The sequence below is a fragment of the Misgurnus anguillicaudatus genome, chromosome 19, assembly GCF_027580225.2.
Source record: "Misgurnus anguillicaudatus chromosome 19, ASM2758022v2, whole genome shotgun sequence".
NCBI lineage: Eukaryota > Metazoa > Chordata > Actinopteri > Cypriniformes > Cobitidae > Misgurnus > Misgurnus anguillicaudatus.
This window is the reverse complement of record NC_073355.2, coordinates 50,012,510-50,033,559: the sequence shown is the minus strand read 5'-3', so window position 1 is coordinate 50,033,559 and position 21,050 is coordinate 50,012,510. Positions and strand designations below refer to the sequence as shown.

The following is a 21,050-nucleotide window of genomic DNA, read 5'->3' as shown; positions in this document are numbered from 1 at the left end:
GACATCAACTTTGTGTGAGCTCATGTAAATGAAGCATGCATCTAATGCATTTACTGAACGTATGTACATGAATGACAATAGCCTATTTCAAGTGCCTTGTTAATGGGCGCTTTGCATTTAAAACAGACAGTGCTTGTTTGAACGTCTTTTGGGGCACACAATGTGCATCTCTTCCTTTTCTCTCTTCTGTCTGAGACATTAGAAAGTCCTGGTTATAAACTGTTTTCTGTAGGCCGGTCATTTTTGACCAGAAACACCTCAAGTGTCTTTATGAATAAAGTCAACAAATTTCAGTCTGATAAAATAAAAATACTATTTTTGGTTTAAGTAAACACAACATGAGGTTTAACTGTAGTAGGGCATTGCTTGGAGATCACAATCATTAATCCACTGAAAGTTGCTTTGGATAAAACTCTTTTCCTGATGTTTCAATCTAATTCTACTAAATCTATTATAGAAGCAGAAAGTTATCATCTCATGTTTCTCAATGCCAATGTTTTAAAAATAAAGATTGAAAAATAGACACCAACCTATTTGTTCCTCAGTATCTTCATCCTTTATTCTACATGGTTGTGGATCTGTCATCTTCTCAAACTCCTCTTTCACCAGCATCAACATTATGTCATGAAGATTTCAGTTGTCACACATGGAGTGATTTCTCTGTGTGTTTGACTCCAGCATTTATTGGTGGATTGTTGTAGGAGGAGCTTCACTGAAGATCTCAATCACTTTCACTCTATAGGTGTGAAATAGAGATGAAAGAAGAGACATTAAAACATTTAATGTCAATAAAACATTCACCATATGTTTCTCATGTATCAATCACAATTTTATTTATTTTTTAAATCGAGGATCAAGGTTTCAAATAAAAATTAGTTACACATGTCAAAGTGAAATGATGCAGACATCATCTTATTATTGCAGCAGGGTTTCCCTGCATTGAAAATGAATCAGGACCCACCCAATCTAGAACTCCAAAAATACATTTATATATTTTCTTTACTTTTAATCTGTGGACGCTGTGGGAGAAGTAGAGAGCACCACTTTCTCTCCCCCTTCCACGTTTAAGCTCTCTGTTCCTCAGTTTTATTCTTCAAAAGTACAGATGAGTGAAAACATGACCTAAACCTCACATAATAATTGTACCTGAATTATAGCTACTTGTGAAACATGTCTGCGCTGGCTGCACAAAGTGTGCTCAGCCTGAATTATCAAATCAAATCAAATCAAAGTTTATTTATAGAGCACCTTTTTAAAACAGCAGGTGTTCACCAAAGTGCTGTACATACTGTATAAAATAAACAGAAAATTAAAAAGCATAAAATAAATATAAGATAAAAAATTAAAAACACAATAAAATAAAAATACAATAAAATATCCAATAAAAACAACAGTAATCAGTAATACACACTTAAAAATAACTCCTAACAGGTAGCTCTCATACTGCGTTATATGCTGCACTATACAAATATGTTTTTAAATAAGATTTAAAAACAGTAAGTGAAGGTGCCTGCCTAATGTACAAAGGTAAATTATTCCATAGTTTCGGGCCCGCTACTGCAAAGGCACGTTCACCTCTGCTCTTCAATCTTGCATTGGGGGAGACTAAAAGCAGCTGCCCAGCAGACCTAAGTGCTCTAGATGGAGCATATGGCTGTAATAGATTTGAAATGTATTTTGGAGCATTGTTGTTTAATGATTTAAAAACTAAAAGTAAAATCTTGAAATCAATTCTAAAAGGAATGGGCAACCAGTGAAGAGAAGCTAAAATAGGTGTAATGTGGTCTCGTTTACGTGTCCCAGTTAATAAACGTGCAGCTGCATTTTGTACCCTCTGCAAGCGTGTTAGGGATGTCTTATCAATGCCCACATAGAGACTATTACAATAGTCCAGACGGGATGATATAAAAGCATGGATGACCCTCTCAAAATCAGTGAAAGATAAAAATGACTTGACTTTAGATAATTGCCTTAACTGATAAAAACACGATTTAACTACCAAATTAATCTGTTTATCTAGTTTAAAGTCACCGTCCATTAAAACACCCAGGTTTTTTACAACGGGCTTCACATATGACTTTAAGTCACCCAGATCTACATCGGGGGTATTGATGGTACCACCAGGTTTAAACAAAATGATTTCAGTTTTATCTTCATTAAACTTTAAGAAATTGGAGGCCATCCAAGCTTTAACATCCTCAAGACATCTCAACAAAGGTGCTATAGAGTTTGCATTGTTTCGTTTCAAAGGTAGATAGAGTTGCGAGTCATCTGCGTAACAGTGAAACGAGATGCCATGTTTCCTAAATATGGACCCTAAAGGTAATATATATAAAGAAAATAAAATGGGTCCAAGAATGGAACCCTGAGGGACTCCACATACAAGAGATGCAGTAGAAGACACAAACTCCCCAAGGCGTACCGAAAAAGTTCTATCAACCAGATAAGATCTAAACCACTGTAACGCAGCACCCTTTATACCAACACAATGCTCAAGGCGAGAGATTAGAATATTGTGATCTATGGTGTCAAATGCAGCGGTAAGATCTAATAGCATAAGAATAGCATAGTTACCTGCATCAGTGGCCATTAATAAATCATTATAAACTTTTAACAGGGCCGTTTCTGTGCTGTGAAGTGATTTAAAACCAGATTGATAAAGTTCTTGCAAGCCATGTAAGTCTAGAAAGGACAGTAATTGTTTAAAAACTACTTTCTCCAATATTTTAGAAATGAACGGGAGTTTCGAAATGGGTCTGAAATTTGCAAGAACCAATGAATCCAGGTTAGGTTTTTTCTTCAGGGGTTCCACTACTGCGTGTTTAAAATGTAAGGGTACAATTCCATTAATGAGACTACTATTTACAATCGTTTGTATGTTAGGGCCAAGGGTTTCAAAAACCTTTTTTAGGAAAACTGGGGAGATGATGTCTGAGGGACAAACAGATGGATTCATTGTGTCAATGATGTCTTTTAAACCCGCAAGAGACACTGGCTCAAATTGATTAAAAACAAAAGAGCACATAGAGAACGAAGACATTTCAGCAGAAGGATGAACAATATTGCCTCTAACAGTCACAATCTTGTCAATAAAAAACTGCAAGAAGTTTTCGCATGTTTCTTTGGAAAATTCCAAACTCATTTGTTGAGGTGTATTTAACACAGAATTAATAGTGTTAAACAGAACACGAGGTTTATGAGCATTATTTGCGATGACATTTGAGAAATACTTTGACTTTTCCATTTTTACAGTTTTCTGATATTTAAACAAACTGTCTTTCAAGATACCAGATGAAACCTGCAGCCGATCTTTTTTCCACTGGCGTTCAGCTCTCCTGCACTCATGCCTAGCAGCACGGGTAATGTCATTTAACCATGGTTCAGATTTTGGCTTAGCATGAATAGTCCTGAAAGGGGCAGCAATGTCAAGTGCATTCTCACAATCAGTATAAAATAATGATGTTAACTCATCAGTATTATACTGCTGAGTGGACACTGAGAAGGCCATATTTGTGCTATTAAAAACATCAGTAAACAGATCTGCAGTTAAAGAGTTAAACGAGCGACAGCGACGAGCAGGGGCACATGGTTTAGGACTACAGGAACAAGGAATCTCGAATAACACAGGCATGTGGTCAGAAAAAGTAGCATCACAAACATTAATATTGTTAACAGGTAAACCACACGATAAAACCAGGTCCAAAGTGTGTCCATGCTCATGTGTAGAGCTAGTCACAAACTGCATCAAGTTAAATGACTCCGTGAGATTTAAGAAGTCTTTAACCAATGGCTTGGAGGGACAACAGATATGGATGTTAAAATCTCCCACAATTAAAATTCTGTCATACTTCGGCATGATTTCAGCCAGAAAATCTTAAAAGTCGTTTATGAAGTCCTTATGGTATTTGGGAGGACGATAGATCACAGCGCAAAGCACTGGGTCAGGTTGTTTCAGCTCAAATACAATCAGCTCAAAGCTTGAGTAGAAGTTGCACATCATACGCCGGCATTTTAATTTTTCCTTAAAAACAATCGCAACTCCTCCACCTCGTCCTGTAAGTCGTGGAGAGTTGAAAAAGTTGCAGTGTAAAGGTAAAACCTCTGAAAAGGGGCTTAGCTCGCCCTCATTCACGCACATTAGATCCAAGTTATTTGAGGTGTAAAAGTCATTTAAAATAAAGGTTTTATTTACCAGCGATCTGGCGTTTACCAAAGCAATCCTGGCCGGAGCTGGGTTATTTGTAATCCGGGGCTCACGATCCAACACCCGTAAGCACGTTGTGTTAACTCCACCTCTCCGAAAGCGGGGAGACAATGAACGGGGAGCCGTGGACTCCATGTCGGCGTCGACCACCGGTACCAGCCAGGGGCCCGTACCATGAAAATGGTTAAACAAACTCAGGGTTACAGGATTAGTTTCAGGTTGACAAAACCAAGCCAATGTGCAAGCCTTGTTGGTAAAAGCTATTTTCATGGTACCCAAAACCCAGGATTTGCACAAACTAATCCTAAACAAAGCTGGCTAACCAACTAAACCAGCTTCATGGTATAGGCCCCAGGTGTAAACAGGATCCAAAGAACGCATGGAAATATAGATGCAGCCATCTTTCTGATACTCCGCTAATATTCTACGGAGATTGCGGGAAACTGCCAGCCGAGTTTTAATTTTTAACAGCAGGCCGCCACGTTTCCCACAACGTTTATGTCGCCTTTTCTTCCGAGCAGGAAACGGCGTTCGGCAGATATATGCAGGTAACTCGTGCAGATGAGGTGAGGTTCTCGATCCACCAGAATTATAAATTAGCATATTTGATCTAATGTTTAGCAGTGTCTGGCGATCATACACCAGTAGAGAGTCCACATTGTTAAAAGTAGTTAGTAAAAACGACACAAACACGATTAGGACTAGAGACAACAGACGGCCTGCCACACACACTGGCGCCATCTTGGATCATAATCTAAATTATGTGATATGACCAGAAAAAACAATTGAGTAAATATGCAAAAACAGCCCCATTCAGTTTGAGCATCATCAGGGCACATATTAACACCTATTCAGCCTGGTAATGGCCGTCTATTATTCTTCTTTTGTTTGTATCATAATTACACACAAATTTCGATTCACAATGTTTTAATTCCTCCGCTCTTAGATCAAACGTTTCTTTTTACCTACTCTGATTTTGTATCAAATGCCTTTCTTATAAAAAGAAACGTACCAATGAGTCAGTTCTACGCGGACCGCAAGCGCTGTGATTGGTCCACCAGAACCCCTCCCGTCAGGTAGAAAAAAACTTGTCATAGGTATTTCTGTTTGCAACGGTGAAAACAATGAATGGCCAAGTTGGGGGGTGATTTAACTCAAACTGCAACAAAAGTCGATGTTTATTTACTTCCATCATTGCTGGTCTTCTCAAATCATACACAACAAGTTGCTGTTTCTTCTTCGCTTGTGAGTTAACTTGCCAAGCTTCTTCTTCTTTGACAGTCGTGCTGCTGCTACTGTGGTTACATGCGTGGATACTGCCTACCAGTGGTCTGTGCGAGTGTTTGCACGTCGACGCAAAAGTATAAATGAAAACTGACGCGGAACCTACGCCGTAGGACCTATGCACAACTACAATGAGCCCTAAAAGTTTCACCTTTGATAAATGCCCTATTTTGTCATGCAGTGCAAAACAGGGCTGGAATGGAACTCATTTTCAGCCCTGAAGTTTTATGCCTAAGACCTAGCCACAAAATAAAATACAAATTAAAATCATATGAAATGAAAGCACTCACTCTCAGGAATAAGGCTACATTGTTATTTTTGTTCTATTATCATCACATATCCAACAATCGTTGAATGAATAAGGAGGTAAAAAAATATTTTGTAAACGTCATAGATTGAGAAAAAAATTCCTTTGCTGGAATCAAACAAAACCGGGGGTGCTGTGATTTTTTCCCCCAAAAAACACCTGTAAGCCTATAGGCCTATTTAAAATACATTTTAAAAATAAATACATTGAGTTTCACTACTTTATTGTCATATACGTAATAATATTAATTAAACTTCACAATTTTCAATGTCCATGCGGACAAAATTATTTTACTTTCGTTTTTAAGTAAGGATCACAAGTCGATTAACACTGGTAAAAGCTGGCTGAAAACATTCTCACAGTAACATACCTAGTAAATTTTTATTTCGATCTTTTCACTAAACAGTGCTATTATTGTATTTTTTTGAACTTATAAATAATTAATAAATTGAACAAAAATAATAATGGGTTTAGTTCGGATATTGTATACCTTTTGTAAAGAAATACATGGTGTATAATTAAATTTTTAGAATATATTAGGCTTTATATAAGGTTTGTACTCTAAAAATACTTTATTTGTAACAAGAGATAAAGAATTTACTAACCTGCAGAGAGCAGAAGCGTTTCAGCACTCGGACAGCGCAATATTTTTTTAAAAAGCATTGCTTAAAAAAAAATTCTCATCTCACCATATCCACAGGGACAGAGTCATTGGTCAGAGTCATTGCCCCCTCAGATCTGATTTGTGCCCCCTCTGTTTCATTTTTGTAATAATGGTTACAAATAAAATGCTCATGCTTTTGAGTTAAATAATAATTTAACCTTATCCCCATATGAGATTTAGAATGTTCAATGACATGACATTACTGCCAGATTCAAACGTCTTTCGCGTTGGTTGGCTCCGAGCGAGCTTAGCGCTGTCATATATATCAACACAATGCAGTGTTTTCAACCTCATAATGTTTATTTTAGATTTCAAACATTTAAATACACATAAGCACTGGTAAAACAATAGCCTACATTTACTTTGTAAAATACACAATGATGTCTGTGGAAGCAGCAATAAAAATCTATTCAAATAAGATAATCATTTGCAAAGAATAAATAAATATTTTCAAATAATAATAATTTGCCGACGTGTGTTATTCATATCAGACAAACACAGTGGAAGCAAAGTTTACTCTATTGTTATAAAGGTTATAATGATACCTGTTTGAAAGACGGAGACGCGCATCTGTCAATCAGCTATTACATAACAGAGCAAGCAAGGCCAGAGACGAACGTGCTCTTAAACAGAAAATACTATATGGAATAATTTGTGCATCTTTGAATAACGGTAAGAATACATTTCCTTTAAATATAATTTTGTCAAGAGATAACAATGTTTTAACCACTTTTATTGCTTATTTAGACTGTGGTTAAAAGCGTGTTTGGCGCATTTAGCTTACCTCAGAGTTTATTTCAGTAATATTGCTGTTTTCCCAGTAATAATAATAATAGTACTACAATTTACATGTCAATCCTGCTTCCTTGACTGCTTATTAATTTTATTATGCTGTTATGTTAAGTAATTCTATGTGGATATTTATTGCCATATGAGACGTTCATTGCCGTTATATGAATACTCTTGTCTAATATTCAAATTATATGCAGAATAATGCATGCATCTTTGAATAACTGTAAGAATACAGTTCCTTTGAAAATAATTTTTGTCAAAGTTTTGAGAAATAATATTGTTGTGCGGATATTTATTGCAGACGTTTATTGCCGTTCGTCTATAATATGGAAATCATATAGCCAATATATAATGTTACCCTTCTCCTGAGCACCAGGCTAGAGATTTTAAACATCCTTAATCCACATTTACTAGTCTATCAAATAATATCTCATGATTTATCATCATTATTATGCTGTTTAAATTTTGCTAGTCAGTTTCTGGTTACCTGTGCAGTTACATAGGCTATTGAGTGTTTTATGGAGCGCTGCATTTAAAAATCTGTCGTTCCAAAGCGAGATCTCAGTGTGTATAATTCATTGATGGTATAAAGTTAGGCCCCTTCAACAGTTTCACATGCCCCTCAGTCACTTCATCCTGCAGCCGGGCCTGAGTAGCATTTAAAAAAAACATTTAAAAATAGATACATTTGTTTAAAGCAAACCATTGATTTACTTAGCTACAGATGAAGCAGCTCTTTACGCCTTCTAACATCTCATAAATGAACGTCGGTCATCATTTATGTCCAAGAGACTCAATAATAATCTTTTACATTTTAATCCTTTAATTTTTCATATTAAAAAGCGTTTTTGTGCTACTGCACATCCATGTATGTGATAAGCAAACCCGCGTTGTCATCACGTTAATATACGCAAATTATCAACGCGCTCCTTAGCCTACTCTAGCAAAAGACACTGGCGTCGCGCATTGCGCCGGTTGTATAATAGATTCCACAGTCTCTCATGAGTTAGGGGACGAATGCCCAGGGATTTCAAAATTTCTGTGTGGGCATGCATCAGCGAAAGGTGTGTGAGTCTTTTCTGGATCATGGTGCTGCGTACCCATGTCACCAATAGACGCAAGGCGTAGAAAGTGCGCTCGGATGAGGCCAGGGAGATGGGTAGGCACAGACAGTAATGAAATTAAAATCCAAAATACACGTAATAACCTACGTGTGTCAAAAATAATTTCCTAAAATAAAAAGTAATATATAAATTGTGCAAAATATTTTTACTTAAAAATTCTCCCTCTCGCCAACAGGGGGTGCTGCAGCACCCGCAGCACCCCCACTTCCCGCGGCCATGAACAAAACTGTCTGCAAATCTGCAGACTTTAGAAAAAAACATCAAAAAAGTGCCTTTTTATTATTGTGTTTATTAGAGGACTGACAACACATACAACCATGTTTAGCACTTTCAACAATGTTTTGTAATTTCAAAAGGTTTTCTGTAAAATGATACCAAACTTTTGTATGTACAACTCTGCATGTGCTCAAACCTCTGAGACATGCTCGCTCCCCTCCTTCTCTCTCCTATCTGAAGCGGATGTTTCCAAGGTCTTTACTTTTAACCTGCCTGAGGGACATGTCACTCTGGATGAAGGATCACCATCTCCAGCTTAACCTTGCAAAGACAGAACCGCTTGTCAAATCATCTGAACCAAAGATTCAGCACAACCTTTCCATTCAGCTAGGTTCCTCGACCATTGTACCTTCCAGGACAGCCAAAAACCTGGGATTGGTCATTGATGATCAGCTTAGCTTCACGGCCCATGTTGCCAGCACCGCTCGCCCTTGTAGATTCATTCTCTACAATATGAGGAAAATATAACCTTTCCTAGATGAGCATGCCACGCAGGTCCTAGTCCAAGCTCTTGTCCTGTTCAGGCTGGACTACTGCAATGGACTGGCTGGACTTCCAGCCTGCACAACCAAACCCCTAAAGATGATTCAGAACGCAGCAGCAAGAGTGGTCTTCGACGCGCCAAAGACTCACTGGCTCACTATAGCAGCTTGCATCAAATTTAAGGCTCTGCTCCTGGCCTTTAAAACCGCCACTGGGTCAGCATTCCCTTACCTTCACTTGCTTATACAGCCTTATGTACCCTCTCGATCCCTGCGCTCTGTCACCGAGCAACAGCTTGTGGTGCCATCTTAAAAAGGGAAAAACATTATCCCATACCTTCTCAAGAGCTCTGCCACAACTGTGGAATGATCTGCGGGTCGTGATACGATCTGCTGACTCTGTACCTGTCTTTAAGAATTGGCTAAAAACCCTCTCTTCTGCCATTACCTCACCTCCTAATATAGACTTACTATCTTTTCCTTTTATTCTTGATCGCCATCTATACATTCTTACAAAAACCCTAGCCCATGGCTATGTATACTGTGTTAGACTTGATGAGACTATTTCCAGGTCACTTATGTATTGCTGTTCTATGTGTTGCTATAATTGCTTCTATTTTTTACCTCATTTGTAAGTGGCTTTGGACAAAAGCGTCTGCTAAATGTTATGTAAATGGGTATGGGAAGCTTTTGAAATTGGGTAGGCCAAATCCAGGCGGAAATTCCCAAAATTGCCTCTGTGCTTAGCTAATCAGCGTATGCACCATAGACGGTTAAAAAGATGGACGTAGTATCCATGACGTCACCCATAGTGTTTTGAAGATAAACACAATTAAAAATCTAGTTAAAGTACAAAGCATTGATTCAGTGTTAAGATTCTATAGAAATTATATATGTGATTTAAGTTATGAAACTTTAACATCAGTTAAAACAATAATAACAAGTAACAGACTTCATATGAATAATGAAGAGAAATAAATTGATAAGACAGAAAAATCCCAGTTAGATATATCCAAAGTAAATATTTCATGTTTGATGATCAGACACTGAAGGTCAGACCAGGAAGAGTAATATTTTGAATATTGTGCCGGTTTTAAGCTTCATTGCCGTTGACGCGAAATCCATTCTGAGAAACTTGTCTGTCGTAAGTCCACACAATACACCTCCTGATGCATCCTCAATAAAATGAGTGGATCAAGAACACATTCAGGGATGTTATGTGAACTTGACTTGATGCAAACTTGGAATTGGAACAGTACTTGGGCCATGACTGATGACGTTTCACAAGAACACATATTGAGAAATGGCCTCAATCTTTTTTGCCGTACACCAACTTTGTTGCCATATCCACACTATTGACACATGAATGATTTCTATTGAGTGTGAAATCTTGCGTGTTTTTTAAGGTTAGCTTTTGTTTTGAAACTCTTTTTACACTCATGGCATGTGAACAGTTTCTTTTTAGTGTGAGTTCTCAAATGTACATCAAGGTTAGATTTTGTCCTGAAACTCTTTCCACACTGATGACACACGTATGGTCTCTCTCCAGTGTGAATTCTCACATGTGCATTAAGGTTACGTTTCAATGTAAAACTCTTTCCACACTGATGACAAATGAACGGTTTCTCTCTGATGTGAGTTATCATGTGTCTCTTAAGAGTGTCTTCACTTGTGAAACTCTTTTCACACGGAAGACATGCGTGAGGTTTCTCTCCAGTGTAAGTTTTCTCAGACCTCATGTGCATCTCAAGTTGAGTTGTATTGGAGAAACTCTTGTCACAATGATGGCATGCGTGTGGCCTTTCCCCACAGTGAACTTTCATGTGCTGGATAAGGCCCGATTGAAAGGTGAAACTCTTTCCACATTCTTGGCACACAAATGGTTTCTCTCCAGTGTGAATTCTCACATGTGCATTAAGGTTACGTTTTATTTTAAAACTCTTTCCACACAGATGGCATGTGAACGGTTTCTCTTCAGTGTGAACTGTCATGTGTATCTTAAGAGCACCTTTACTTGTGAAACTCTTTTCACATTGAAAACATATGAAAGGTTTCTCCCCAGTGTGAATTCTCATGTGAATCTCAAGTCCATGTTTATTACTGTAACTCTTTTCACACTGAAAACACACGTGAGGTTTCTCTCCTTTGTGAATTTTCATGTGTGTTTTAAGGCAACATTTACTTCTGAAACTTTTTTTACACTTATGGCATGTGAACGGTTTCTCTCCGGTGTGAATCATTGCGTGTCTCTTAAGGTTACTTTCAGCTGAGAAACTTTTTCCACACTGGAAACAAGTGTAAGGTTTCTCTCCAGTGTGAGTCCTCATGTGTATCTCAAGGTTACCTGCAGCTGTAAAACTCTTTCCACAGTGATGGCATGGGTGTCTTTTCTTTTCGGTGTGAATCCTCATGTGTTCTTTAAGCTTAGGTTTTGTTATGAAACTCTTTCCACACTGTTGACATGTGAAAGGTTTCTCCTCACTGTGAGTCCTCTTGTGATCTTCAGGGCGTTCATCTTCACTGAAACTCTTTTCACACTTTATGTCTTCTGTCTTCAGAGTTTCTTTCTGTGAAACATTATGGTTTATTTTTAAAATCTGATGTTTTTCATCCACTTCAGCTTGACTCTCCTCTTTCACTTCCATCATATCTAAAATGAAGACAGTAAATAGTTCATATTGATAAACCAGAATGACAAAACACATTTGAGATGTCATGTATCCATGTTATTTTTAATGTAAAGTACATCATGTCATTTATATTGTCAATTTCTGCTCTTGTAGTTTAACTCTTGTGCTGTATTCAAAACCCTATAACACTTCTGGTGTTTCCAATACCACCAAACATTGGATTCTATCTTGTTGTCAACTTGTTTTCTTTCAGTTAGGACTGGTTTTGTATTTATATTCTGAACTAATTAATTATAGGCCTAATTAGTCTGAGCTTATGAACATTAATATTTTAGTGAAAATAGCCTTATCTGTGAATAATTTATGGTAATCTTAAAGCTGCTGTTGGCGACTCTGGAGGATTGAGCTGATTTCAAATATTTATTTTTATGCCCCTCCCCCACTACCACCAACCAACTTCCCTTCGAGCTCGTCCTCGTCAGTGCGTGTGCACCAGCATTTTTGTGAACAAATACTTAGCAAGATTACTTACATAACACTCAGAAATACAATCAGTGGTTGATAAAGCACAATTACCTGTCGAGAAGAAATGTGGCAAGCTCTGCATCCAGCTTGAACCCTTTAAAACCTCGTAGATTCCTCCACATTTCAAATGCCGGTCCGTCCGATATTGATCGTAGTATTATTATGGGCACGGCTGCTTTCTATCTGTGTTTCCTTCTTTTCATTGTTTTTTCCTAGCTCTGGTTGTTAACCGAGGAATAGGAAGTTTGTTAGTGAAAGTTCAATCCAACACACTTGTGATCTTCAGGCTGATGCATGTGATATTGTAATGCGCACAAGGGGGAGGGGGATCTGATATACGGTGAAAGTGATTTCACCAAGTAAGATGTGATCCTGGATCAACACCATTGTTGGTCCTTGATCAACATTTTCATTAACCAATCATATTGCAGGATTAAGATTAGTGTGTATGTTAGATTTAGGTTTAGGATTGGATTGGGTTAGGGGCTTTTAAGAAATACTCCTCAAACTATTATTTCACACTAATTTGAGGTAGAGCTGTAATCGGGCCTTAAAAGTTAGGCCCGAAATGTCCGGAGCCTGACAGAATGCAGCCCGAACCCGCTTTTTAAAAGCCCGAACCCGTTTACAGCCCGACATTATTTAAATGTGCGCACACACACAGCTTTTGTCAAGAATGAGAAATTTACACAGGTTTTAACATTATTTATTCATGATGACTAATAATCTACACACCACTTGGAAGTTGAAACAAATAAATAAAATAAGTCATCTGGAACATTGTAACATCTCATTCTAAATAGGCTTATGCAATACACTATAAATATGCCAATAAAATTATTATTTCTTAACGAATTAAATTAAGAAAATACATTCTGAATTAAGATGGGTATTTGGCAATAACAAAATTAAGAGAAAGGCTCCGCGGAATTTGCGTCGGCACTTCTCTTCATTACTGCCAACCTTAGTCTATATTCTTTGTCTAAATTATGTATTTAAGACTCGATTCATATTTAGTTATACATTGAAAAACCTACTCACCAAGATTAGGCTACATGTTTTTGATGAGGAAAATCATTAAATTCACTGTAAATGAATTCAGCGCGGTCCTGTGCTACTGATCCAGCAGCGTTGAACTTGACCGCTCAATTACCTCACAAAGCCGGAGCGCAAGCCCGGCCCGAGCCCGTGTAAAATGTTAGAAATGAAGCCCGAACCCGCCCGAGCCCGTCGGGTCCCTAATTTGAGGGTTTAAAATGGTTAGGGTTTGAGTTAAGGGTAGGTTGGGGTATCTTTGATTAAAACGTTGATCCAGGATCAACAAAAATGTTGATCCAGGATCACATCTTACTTGGTGAAATCACGGCGACCCTGATTTACACAGCCCTGCACTGATTGGACCAAATGAACCGGGAGCGGTGAAATTTTGCTAAACAAATAACATGTTCTTCTACGTTCATTTATGTTGTTCTATCGGAGCATAGTATCAAAAATACGTTGCAAATTTTACATGATTTCATTATACACTCAAAAAAAAAAAGATTCAAGCCCTTCTTAGAAATGACACATTCAAATTGTGTTCAATTAATTTAAAATACCTCATTAACTCTTTCACCGCCAGCATTTATAAAAAAAGTTGCCAGCCACCATGATTTTCACAAAAGTTGAATGCCTTCCAGAAAAGGTTCTTCTTTAAATATATAAACATACACTATACCAACTGAAAGAACAGACCCTCTGCTTTCAAAAAAAAAAAAAAAAACGTTTCATCCTACCTTCAGTAGATCTTTTGTAATCAGCTCTTGAATGTGGGTAGGTTTCTCCAAAAACAGAGATAATTCCATTTTTGTGACAGACTTTTCACAGAGATCCCATTCAGAGCGATCTTTCAAACAGACACGGACATCCAGCCGCTTGCAATAGGGCAATATTTCCGGGTGTTAAATAGTTGCAGAAGGGGGCCACATGGTAGATAATAGCGGTATTGCGGAAAGCCGGAAATACTCGTCATTGGCAGGGAAGCGTTTTCTCTTGATTGACGAGATATCTCGTCAATGGCGGCAAAAGAGTTAAGAGCAATAAGTATATATATTTAATTAGTCTAACACAAAATGAATATGTACTATAATTTATTGATTTCTTTTTAATTGCGTTAATACAATTAGTTTGTGTTTAGTTTGAGATTGCTTTGCATGCACCTGCTTTTGGGGAGTATTTTTTTAATTAAGTGTTATTTTATGCATTTTATGTAAAGAGAAAGACTTAATATTGTTTAATGTCCATTTATCTTATTGATTTAGAAGCGTTTGTGTTATATTTTTTCAAATTGTTTGGTTACCATCGTGCAGAAGAGTGGCACTTGGGGTTAGTTTGTGGATGTGACGCATTTCTCTCAATGAGCACTGACTGTGTTAATGCCTGTTTGGAGATCAGTCTCTTCTCACATGCTCATCCAAAGAATCATGTTATTAAGTGTGCTTGCAAAAGCACACTTATTGTTCTTCTTAAGTTTTATTATTATTTTTCCCGGGTAGATTTTTTTGGCCAGCTCTAGCGATTAGACCGTTTGACACAGAGACACCGTTCAAACTTTAAAATGTTCGGGCAGTACCGGTGTAAGTTGCTTGAGAAGATGAAGTCACAGATCCATGTCGTTTGTCCGCCATATTGGATAGAACACAAAACCTTAAAAAAGTTTCACAGGTCACAAATTTTGTCCAAACTTCACGAAAATCCACGTACATGATCCTTGGACCAAGCCTCACAAAAGTTACTAGAAGGATTTTTGATTATCGGAAGCGTTTGCCTGTCACAGCCCAAACTAAATGTGCGTCGACGCCGCCAAAACAGGAAGTAGTTTATATCTTAGGAACGCTTTCACGTATTGAAACTAAACTTTGTACATGAATTTGGGTCTCAAATGTGAGGATGCACAACATCAAAAGAAAAAAAAAATTCTAAAATTTTACGCCGCCAAACAGGAAGTAGTTTATATCTCAGGAACGCTTTCATGTATTGAAACCAAACTTTGTACATGAATTTGGGTCTCCAATGAGAGGATGCACAACATGAAAAGAACAATTTTTTTCTAAAATTTTACGCCGCCAAACAGGAAGTAGTTTATATCTCAGGAACGCTTTCATGTATTGAAACCAAACTTTGTACATGAATTTGGGTTTCCAATGTGAGGATGCACAACATCAAAATAACAAATTTTTTCTAAAATTTTACGCCGCCAAACAGGAAGTAGTTTATATCTCAGGAACGCTTTCACGTATTGAAACCAAACTTTGTGCATGAATTTGGGTCTCCAATGTGAGGATGCACAACATCAAAAGAACATTTTGTTTTCTAAAAATTTTACGCCGCCAAACAGGAAGTAGTTTATATCTCAGAAACGCTTTCATATATTAAAACCAAACTTTGTAAATGAATTTGGGTCTCCAATGTGAGGATGCACAACATCAAAAGAATTTTTTTTTTCTAAAATTTTACGCCGCCAAACAGGAAGTAGTTTATATCTCAGGAATGCTTTCAAGTATTGAAACCAAACTTTGTACATGAATTTGGGTCTCCAATGTGAGGATGAACAACATCAAAAGAAAAAACATTTTTTCTAAAATTTTACGCCGCCAAACAGGAAGTAGTTTATATCTCAAGAACACTTTCACGTATTGAAACCAAACTTCGTACATGAACTTGGGACTCCAATATGAGGATGCACAAACTAAATCTGCGGCACCAGAGCAAGCACACTTTTGCAGTTCTTCCGGAAATGCATTTTCTAGTTATTATTAGCATGCTAACATGTGCTTATGCTAATTCGTATGATATAAAATAACAGAATTTAGTTATTCAGACTACACCACATTGAGTTATTCAAACTACGCTAAATCGAGTTATTCAGACTACACTACATTGAGTTGAGGCAACTAATTGAGTATTCCTATGTACTTTAAATTGAGTTGGACTAACTCAATATATTGTTATTGTGTAAAGCAGTTTTTTTAGTTAGGGGTACACAATCATATTGGATGGAAATCCTGCCCACAAATTTATTGAGTTAATCCAATGAATCATTTTTTTGAGTGTAGGGTGGAGGAAGGTGCATAGTATTGTCTTTAACTCATCTTGTAAATATACTTATGCTGCAATAGTTAGCCTGTCTGGAATAGAGCATTATCTGTCTGGAATTATCCTTATGCCCTAAGCCCATCGAAGATCAGCAGTCAAATGTCGTCACCAACATACACTTGAAATAAAGCAATGAAAAGAATATTTTTCTCTGGATCTGTTTACATGTCTCTTCTCTCCTATTAAAAGGATGCAAAAACACAGTTTGGAACTGCAGGTAAGGATAATAACTCTTATATTGGGACACTTGATCATTTATTTTCACGTGATGTGAGTATGTTATGATAAATCACCTCTGATATTTATAAGCAGCACGAAAAAACATCTCTGACTTATAAAAACTGGTTACAATATAAAACACTTAATTATTCTGTTTTATGTGGTACTGACAGGAACAAAGTCCAGTAATAAAGCAAGTGCTCACAGCGCGTTAAGATTAAATGGAAAAGCAATAGAAATCAAACTAAATCAAAAAATCGAACAGAAGCAACAGAGCCAGGGATGTACCCCAGATCAGGCGGTGGTCTGTGGAGGGAAGGTGAACAATGACCTCCATTTGTGTGTCTGGGTCTCGTCTGAATTTTTCTAAGCAAATGCTCAAATAGGTGCTCTCTTTACTAATCGACTGCAGATTTCAATATTATACATATATATTCTCGATTGAACTCATCTTAAAACTGCACTTTGTGACCAAGAAATGGTAATATTAAAAAATGGATATTGCGTCAGTGCTGATGGTATAGTGGGCAGAGCTCCGACATCCGGTGACCTGAGTTCGAATCCCGGCTCAAGGTCCTTTTCCGATCCCATACCCCTCTCTCCACCCTCTACTTTCCTGTCGTCTCGCAAACTACTGTCTATCAATAAAGGCAAAAAATAGACCAAAAAACCCCCCCGGATACTCCGTCTATTGAGTTATGATATTCAAAACATTTTTCAAGACAATTTCATTAGTTAAGGAAGTTTAGTTTGGGCATTGGATACACAGAAGCTTTTGATTTTCTATCTACATTTTACTTTTGGGGGTATTAGTTATTTGCCGGTTTTGGTTTGATTATTTTATTTGGCGTCACTCATATTTTTCCCTTTTCCCGTTAAGTTTATTTAGAGCATGTGTGTGTGGTTAATAAAGATCTTTTTGATACTTTATCTATTGTCTCTGGTTGTCTGTGTTGTGATAAAAAATCCCTAATAAATACACATAGCATGTAACAACACACACGCACGCACGCACGCACGCACGCACGCACACACACAAACTCTGGTTTCCATGTTTTGTGGGGACATTCCATAGACGTAATGCTTTTTATACTGTACAAACTGTATATACTATTCTATTCCCTTCTCCTAACACAAACCCTAAACCCAACCATCACAGAAAACTTTCTGCTACTTTACATTTTCAAGAAACATCGTCCTGTTTGATTTATAAGCTTTTCCCTCAAAATTTCCACACAAGGTCACAAAAATACTGGTATTCCTATCTTTGTGGGGACAATTGGTCATACGCACACACACACACACACACACACACACACGCTCGCACGAATATTACTAAAAAGCTGATTTTTTTCCATTCAGAAAGTGAAACTTGTATATTAGATTCATTCATTACACACAGACTGATATATTTCAAATGTTTATTTCTTTTTGATGATTGTAACTGACAACTCCCAAAAATTAATATCTTAAAAAATGTGAATATTGTGAAAAGGCTCAATATTGAAGACACCTGGTGCCACACTCTAATCAGCTAATTAACCCAAAACACCTGCAAAGGCCTTTAAATGGTCTCTCAGTCTAGTTCTGTAGACGTCATTTTACTCTTATTCCTAGACTTAAGAATTTGATTGAATTTATAAAGCCTTCTAAGTGATACGACTAGGTCTCAGCTCTTAAATAATTTAAGAGAGCTGGAGATCTCCAAACCTAGTTAAGACTGCAGGCCTTGGACTGAGAAACGTGCTTCATTTGCGGCATGGTGCTTCCTACCCAACAATAGCGCGCTTGCACAAAGCTAAATGAGTTCATGTTAATATCTTTTTGGTTTACAGACAAATAAACACGTCTTAAAATAGCTGTCATTGTGAGTATCATCGTAAACAATTGATTCTCTTAACTGCATGTAAACATTTTATTGCATTCAGTCTTCCCTTATAAAAATTAACCATGGTTTTACTACAGTAAAAAAACATGTTTACTGCAGTGAAAACATGGTTTTACTAATAGTAATACTCAAAAAAACATGGTACTACGCTTTTACTACAAAAAACGTGGTTTATTTTCGTAAGCGTTATAGTAGGCCTACCTGTTGAAGTCCCTGTCAAATAATCAATAATTATGAGATTCATTCATGCTTTTTTGAAATGGAAACAAAAAATTTCTACCAGATGTAGCCATCAAGCCAAATATTGAATGCAAACAAAGAAATCAGAACATTTAAGTATACAAGTTGAGTCATAATAAATAAAGTGAAATAATAGGGAATAAGTATTGAACACATGAAGAGAACAATTACTTTTTTGTTTGATTTATTTATTATTTTTATTATACCCTGTTTGGAGGGCTGAGCCCCAATAAAATGCTAATCTTAGAATCACCTCTGTTGATCACACTAGTCTACTTTAAAGTCCCCATGAAACTGAAGTATTGATTGCCTAATTGTGGTGACGTATAATCAAGTAAAACTGGCTTCTGAAATGAAATAAGGCAGGGCTGGATTTGAATATGGCTATCAAGATCTGATTGGATCATTTGAAGTTGGGTTGTGTTGCTAATTGCAGCAAACTTCTCAGCCCACCTGCCATACCATTAGGGTTGGGTATTGTAAGTTTTCTGATTCTGGTTTCAGTTCCATATAATAAAATAATTATTTTATTATGCACAATAACCAAACAATTCCATTTGTTGTATAAACCACTGTCAAAATATTTTAAATGTAAAGTGAATTAATATTTTCAGTCACTATATCATTTATTCCTGACCCTACCTTGTGAAGTGGATATGTTAGCAGCAGTAGTTCTCAAAATGTATGATTTGAGATTTATATGCTGGAGCAAGAGTTTTGTCATATTACATGTACAGCAGCCTTTGCAGGATATCATTTTTGTATGTGCATGCTCGCATTTATGCATATAGGTTTATATATAATCCATACATTTTGAATATAAAAATGTAAACGAGGATCAGATATATTTTTCTTATCAAACGTGCCTGTTCATAGGCGCCGATTTCTTTTGAGACAAGCAATGCGTAGGTCACTTAGCCCCCAAATGCTTTGAAGAGGAGGAAAGCGGCACAGTCACGTTTTCTGCATGTTTTAGACATGAAATGTAAAGCAAATGTTCAGAAATTGACAATGTGCTTGGCTATTTCAGTGGGTGCTCGATTCGAGCAACAGAGCACCCACAGGATCGGTACCTATATGCGTGTTTATTTTATAACTTTCATCCATGAAGCAACTCAGGGTTCGGTGATGTGCACAGCATGGCGGGTCGCACTGTACCGTCAACAGAATTCACACTTTTGACTTTCTTTTAGACATGTTTGGCACGAAGTATACAAAGCTTACCTCAGCAGCGCAAGTTTTTTCTCTGGTAAGCTGCATTAATTTGGTTGCGTGACTGTAAGCAGTGGCTCAACGTAATTAATATTCATGAGGTAAGACATGGCTGTTTAAAGTGACCGCTCCCAGCGCTTTGCCCGTGTATCACATCGGAACCGCTTTTAGAACTGAAACTTCAGAATTACGTGTGGTTCCGGTTCCTTTTAAAAACAGAACCGGTTCTCGGTTCCCAACCCTACATACCAAATAAAGAGAGATCGTTTTGATCGTTATAAGCTATTTTCTGTAGGCCAGTCATTTTTGACTGGAAACACCACAAGTGCAACAAGGTGGGGAGATAAATTTCATTACGATGCAGTAACATTAACTACTATTTTTGGGTAAAAGAAAATTATTGGCATATGACGTGAACACAACATGAGGTTTAACTGTAGTAGAGCATTGCATGGAGATCACAGTCACTCATCCACTGAAGGTTGCTTTGGAAAAAACTCTTTACCTGATGTTTCAATCGTATTCTACTGAATCTATTATAGATGCAGAAAGTTATCATCTCATGGATTTTAGTTTATTTTCCCCTCATGTTTCTCATGATTTATGATTATTCCTCAACCATCAATAATAAAGATTGAAAAATAGACACCAACCTATTTGTTCCTCAGTATCTTCATCCTTTATTCTGCATGGTTGTGGATCTGTCATCTTCTAAAGCTCCTCTTTCACCAGCATCAACATTATGTCATGAAGATTTCAGTTGTCACACATGGAGTGATTTCTCTGTGTTTTTGACTCCAGCATTTATTGGTGGATTGTTGTAGGAGGACCTTCACTGAAGATCTCAATCACTTTCACTCTATGGGTGTGGAATAGAGATGAAAGAAGAGACATTAAAACATTTCATGTCAGTAAAAAATCCATCACCCATTTCAGACATCTTAATGTTTCACTTCTTTATTTCGAACTTTGACCCTCGTGTTATGATAAGATTGACTGTTATGTTATAGGGATGTAATGATTCACTTGTTTTCTCATGCATCAATTACAGATCTGAATCTATGTTTGG

General features: G+C 37.1%; 3 protein-coding genes across 4 annotated transcripts in view; all 3 read right to left on the bottom strand.

The window, feature by feature from the left end:
* Positions 1–21,050, bottom strand: part of LOC129422537 (uncharacterized) — a 681,876-nt gene that overhangs the window by 531,079 nt on the left and 129,747 nt on the right. The window lies entirely within an intron of this gene.
* LOC129422743 (uncharacterized) overlaps positions 1–21,050 on the bottom strand; it is a 177,576-nt gene that overhangs the window by 51,339 nt on the left and 105,187 nt on the right. The window lies entirely within an intron of this gene.
* On the bottom strand, positions 10,158–11,781 carry LOC129422568 (uncharacterized). Its single transcript, XM_055178578.2, has one exon. The coding sequence runs from the start codon at positions 11,779–11,781 to the stop codon at positions 10,507–10,509; it is 1,275 nt and encodes a 424-aa protein (XP_055034553.2). The 3' UTR covers positions 10,158–10,506.

Excerpts from the sequence above, each read along its gene's own strand:
- LOC129422568 (XM_055178578.2), bottom strand. The coding sequence starts at position 11,781 with ATGATGGAAGTGAAAGAGGAGAGTCAAGCTGAAGTGGATGAAAAACAT.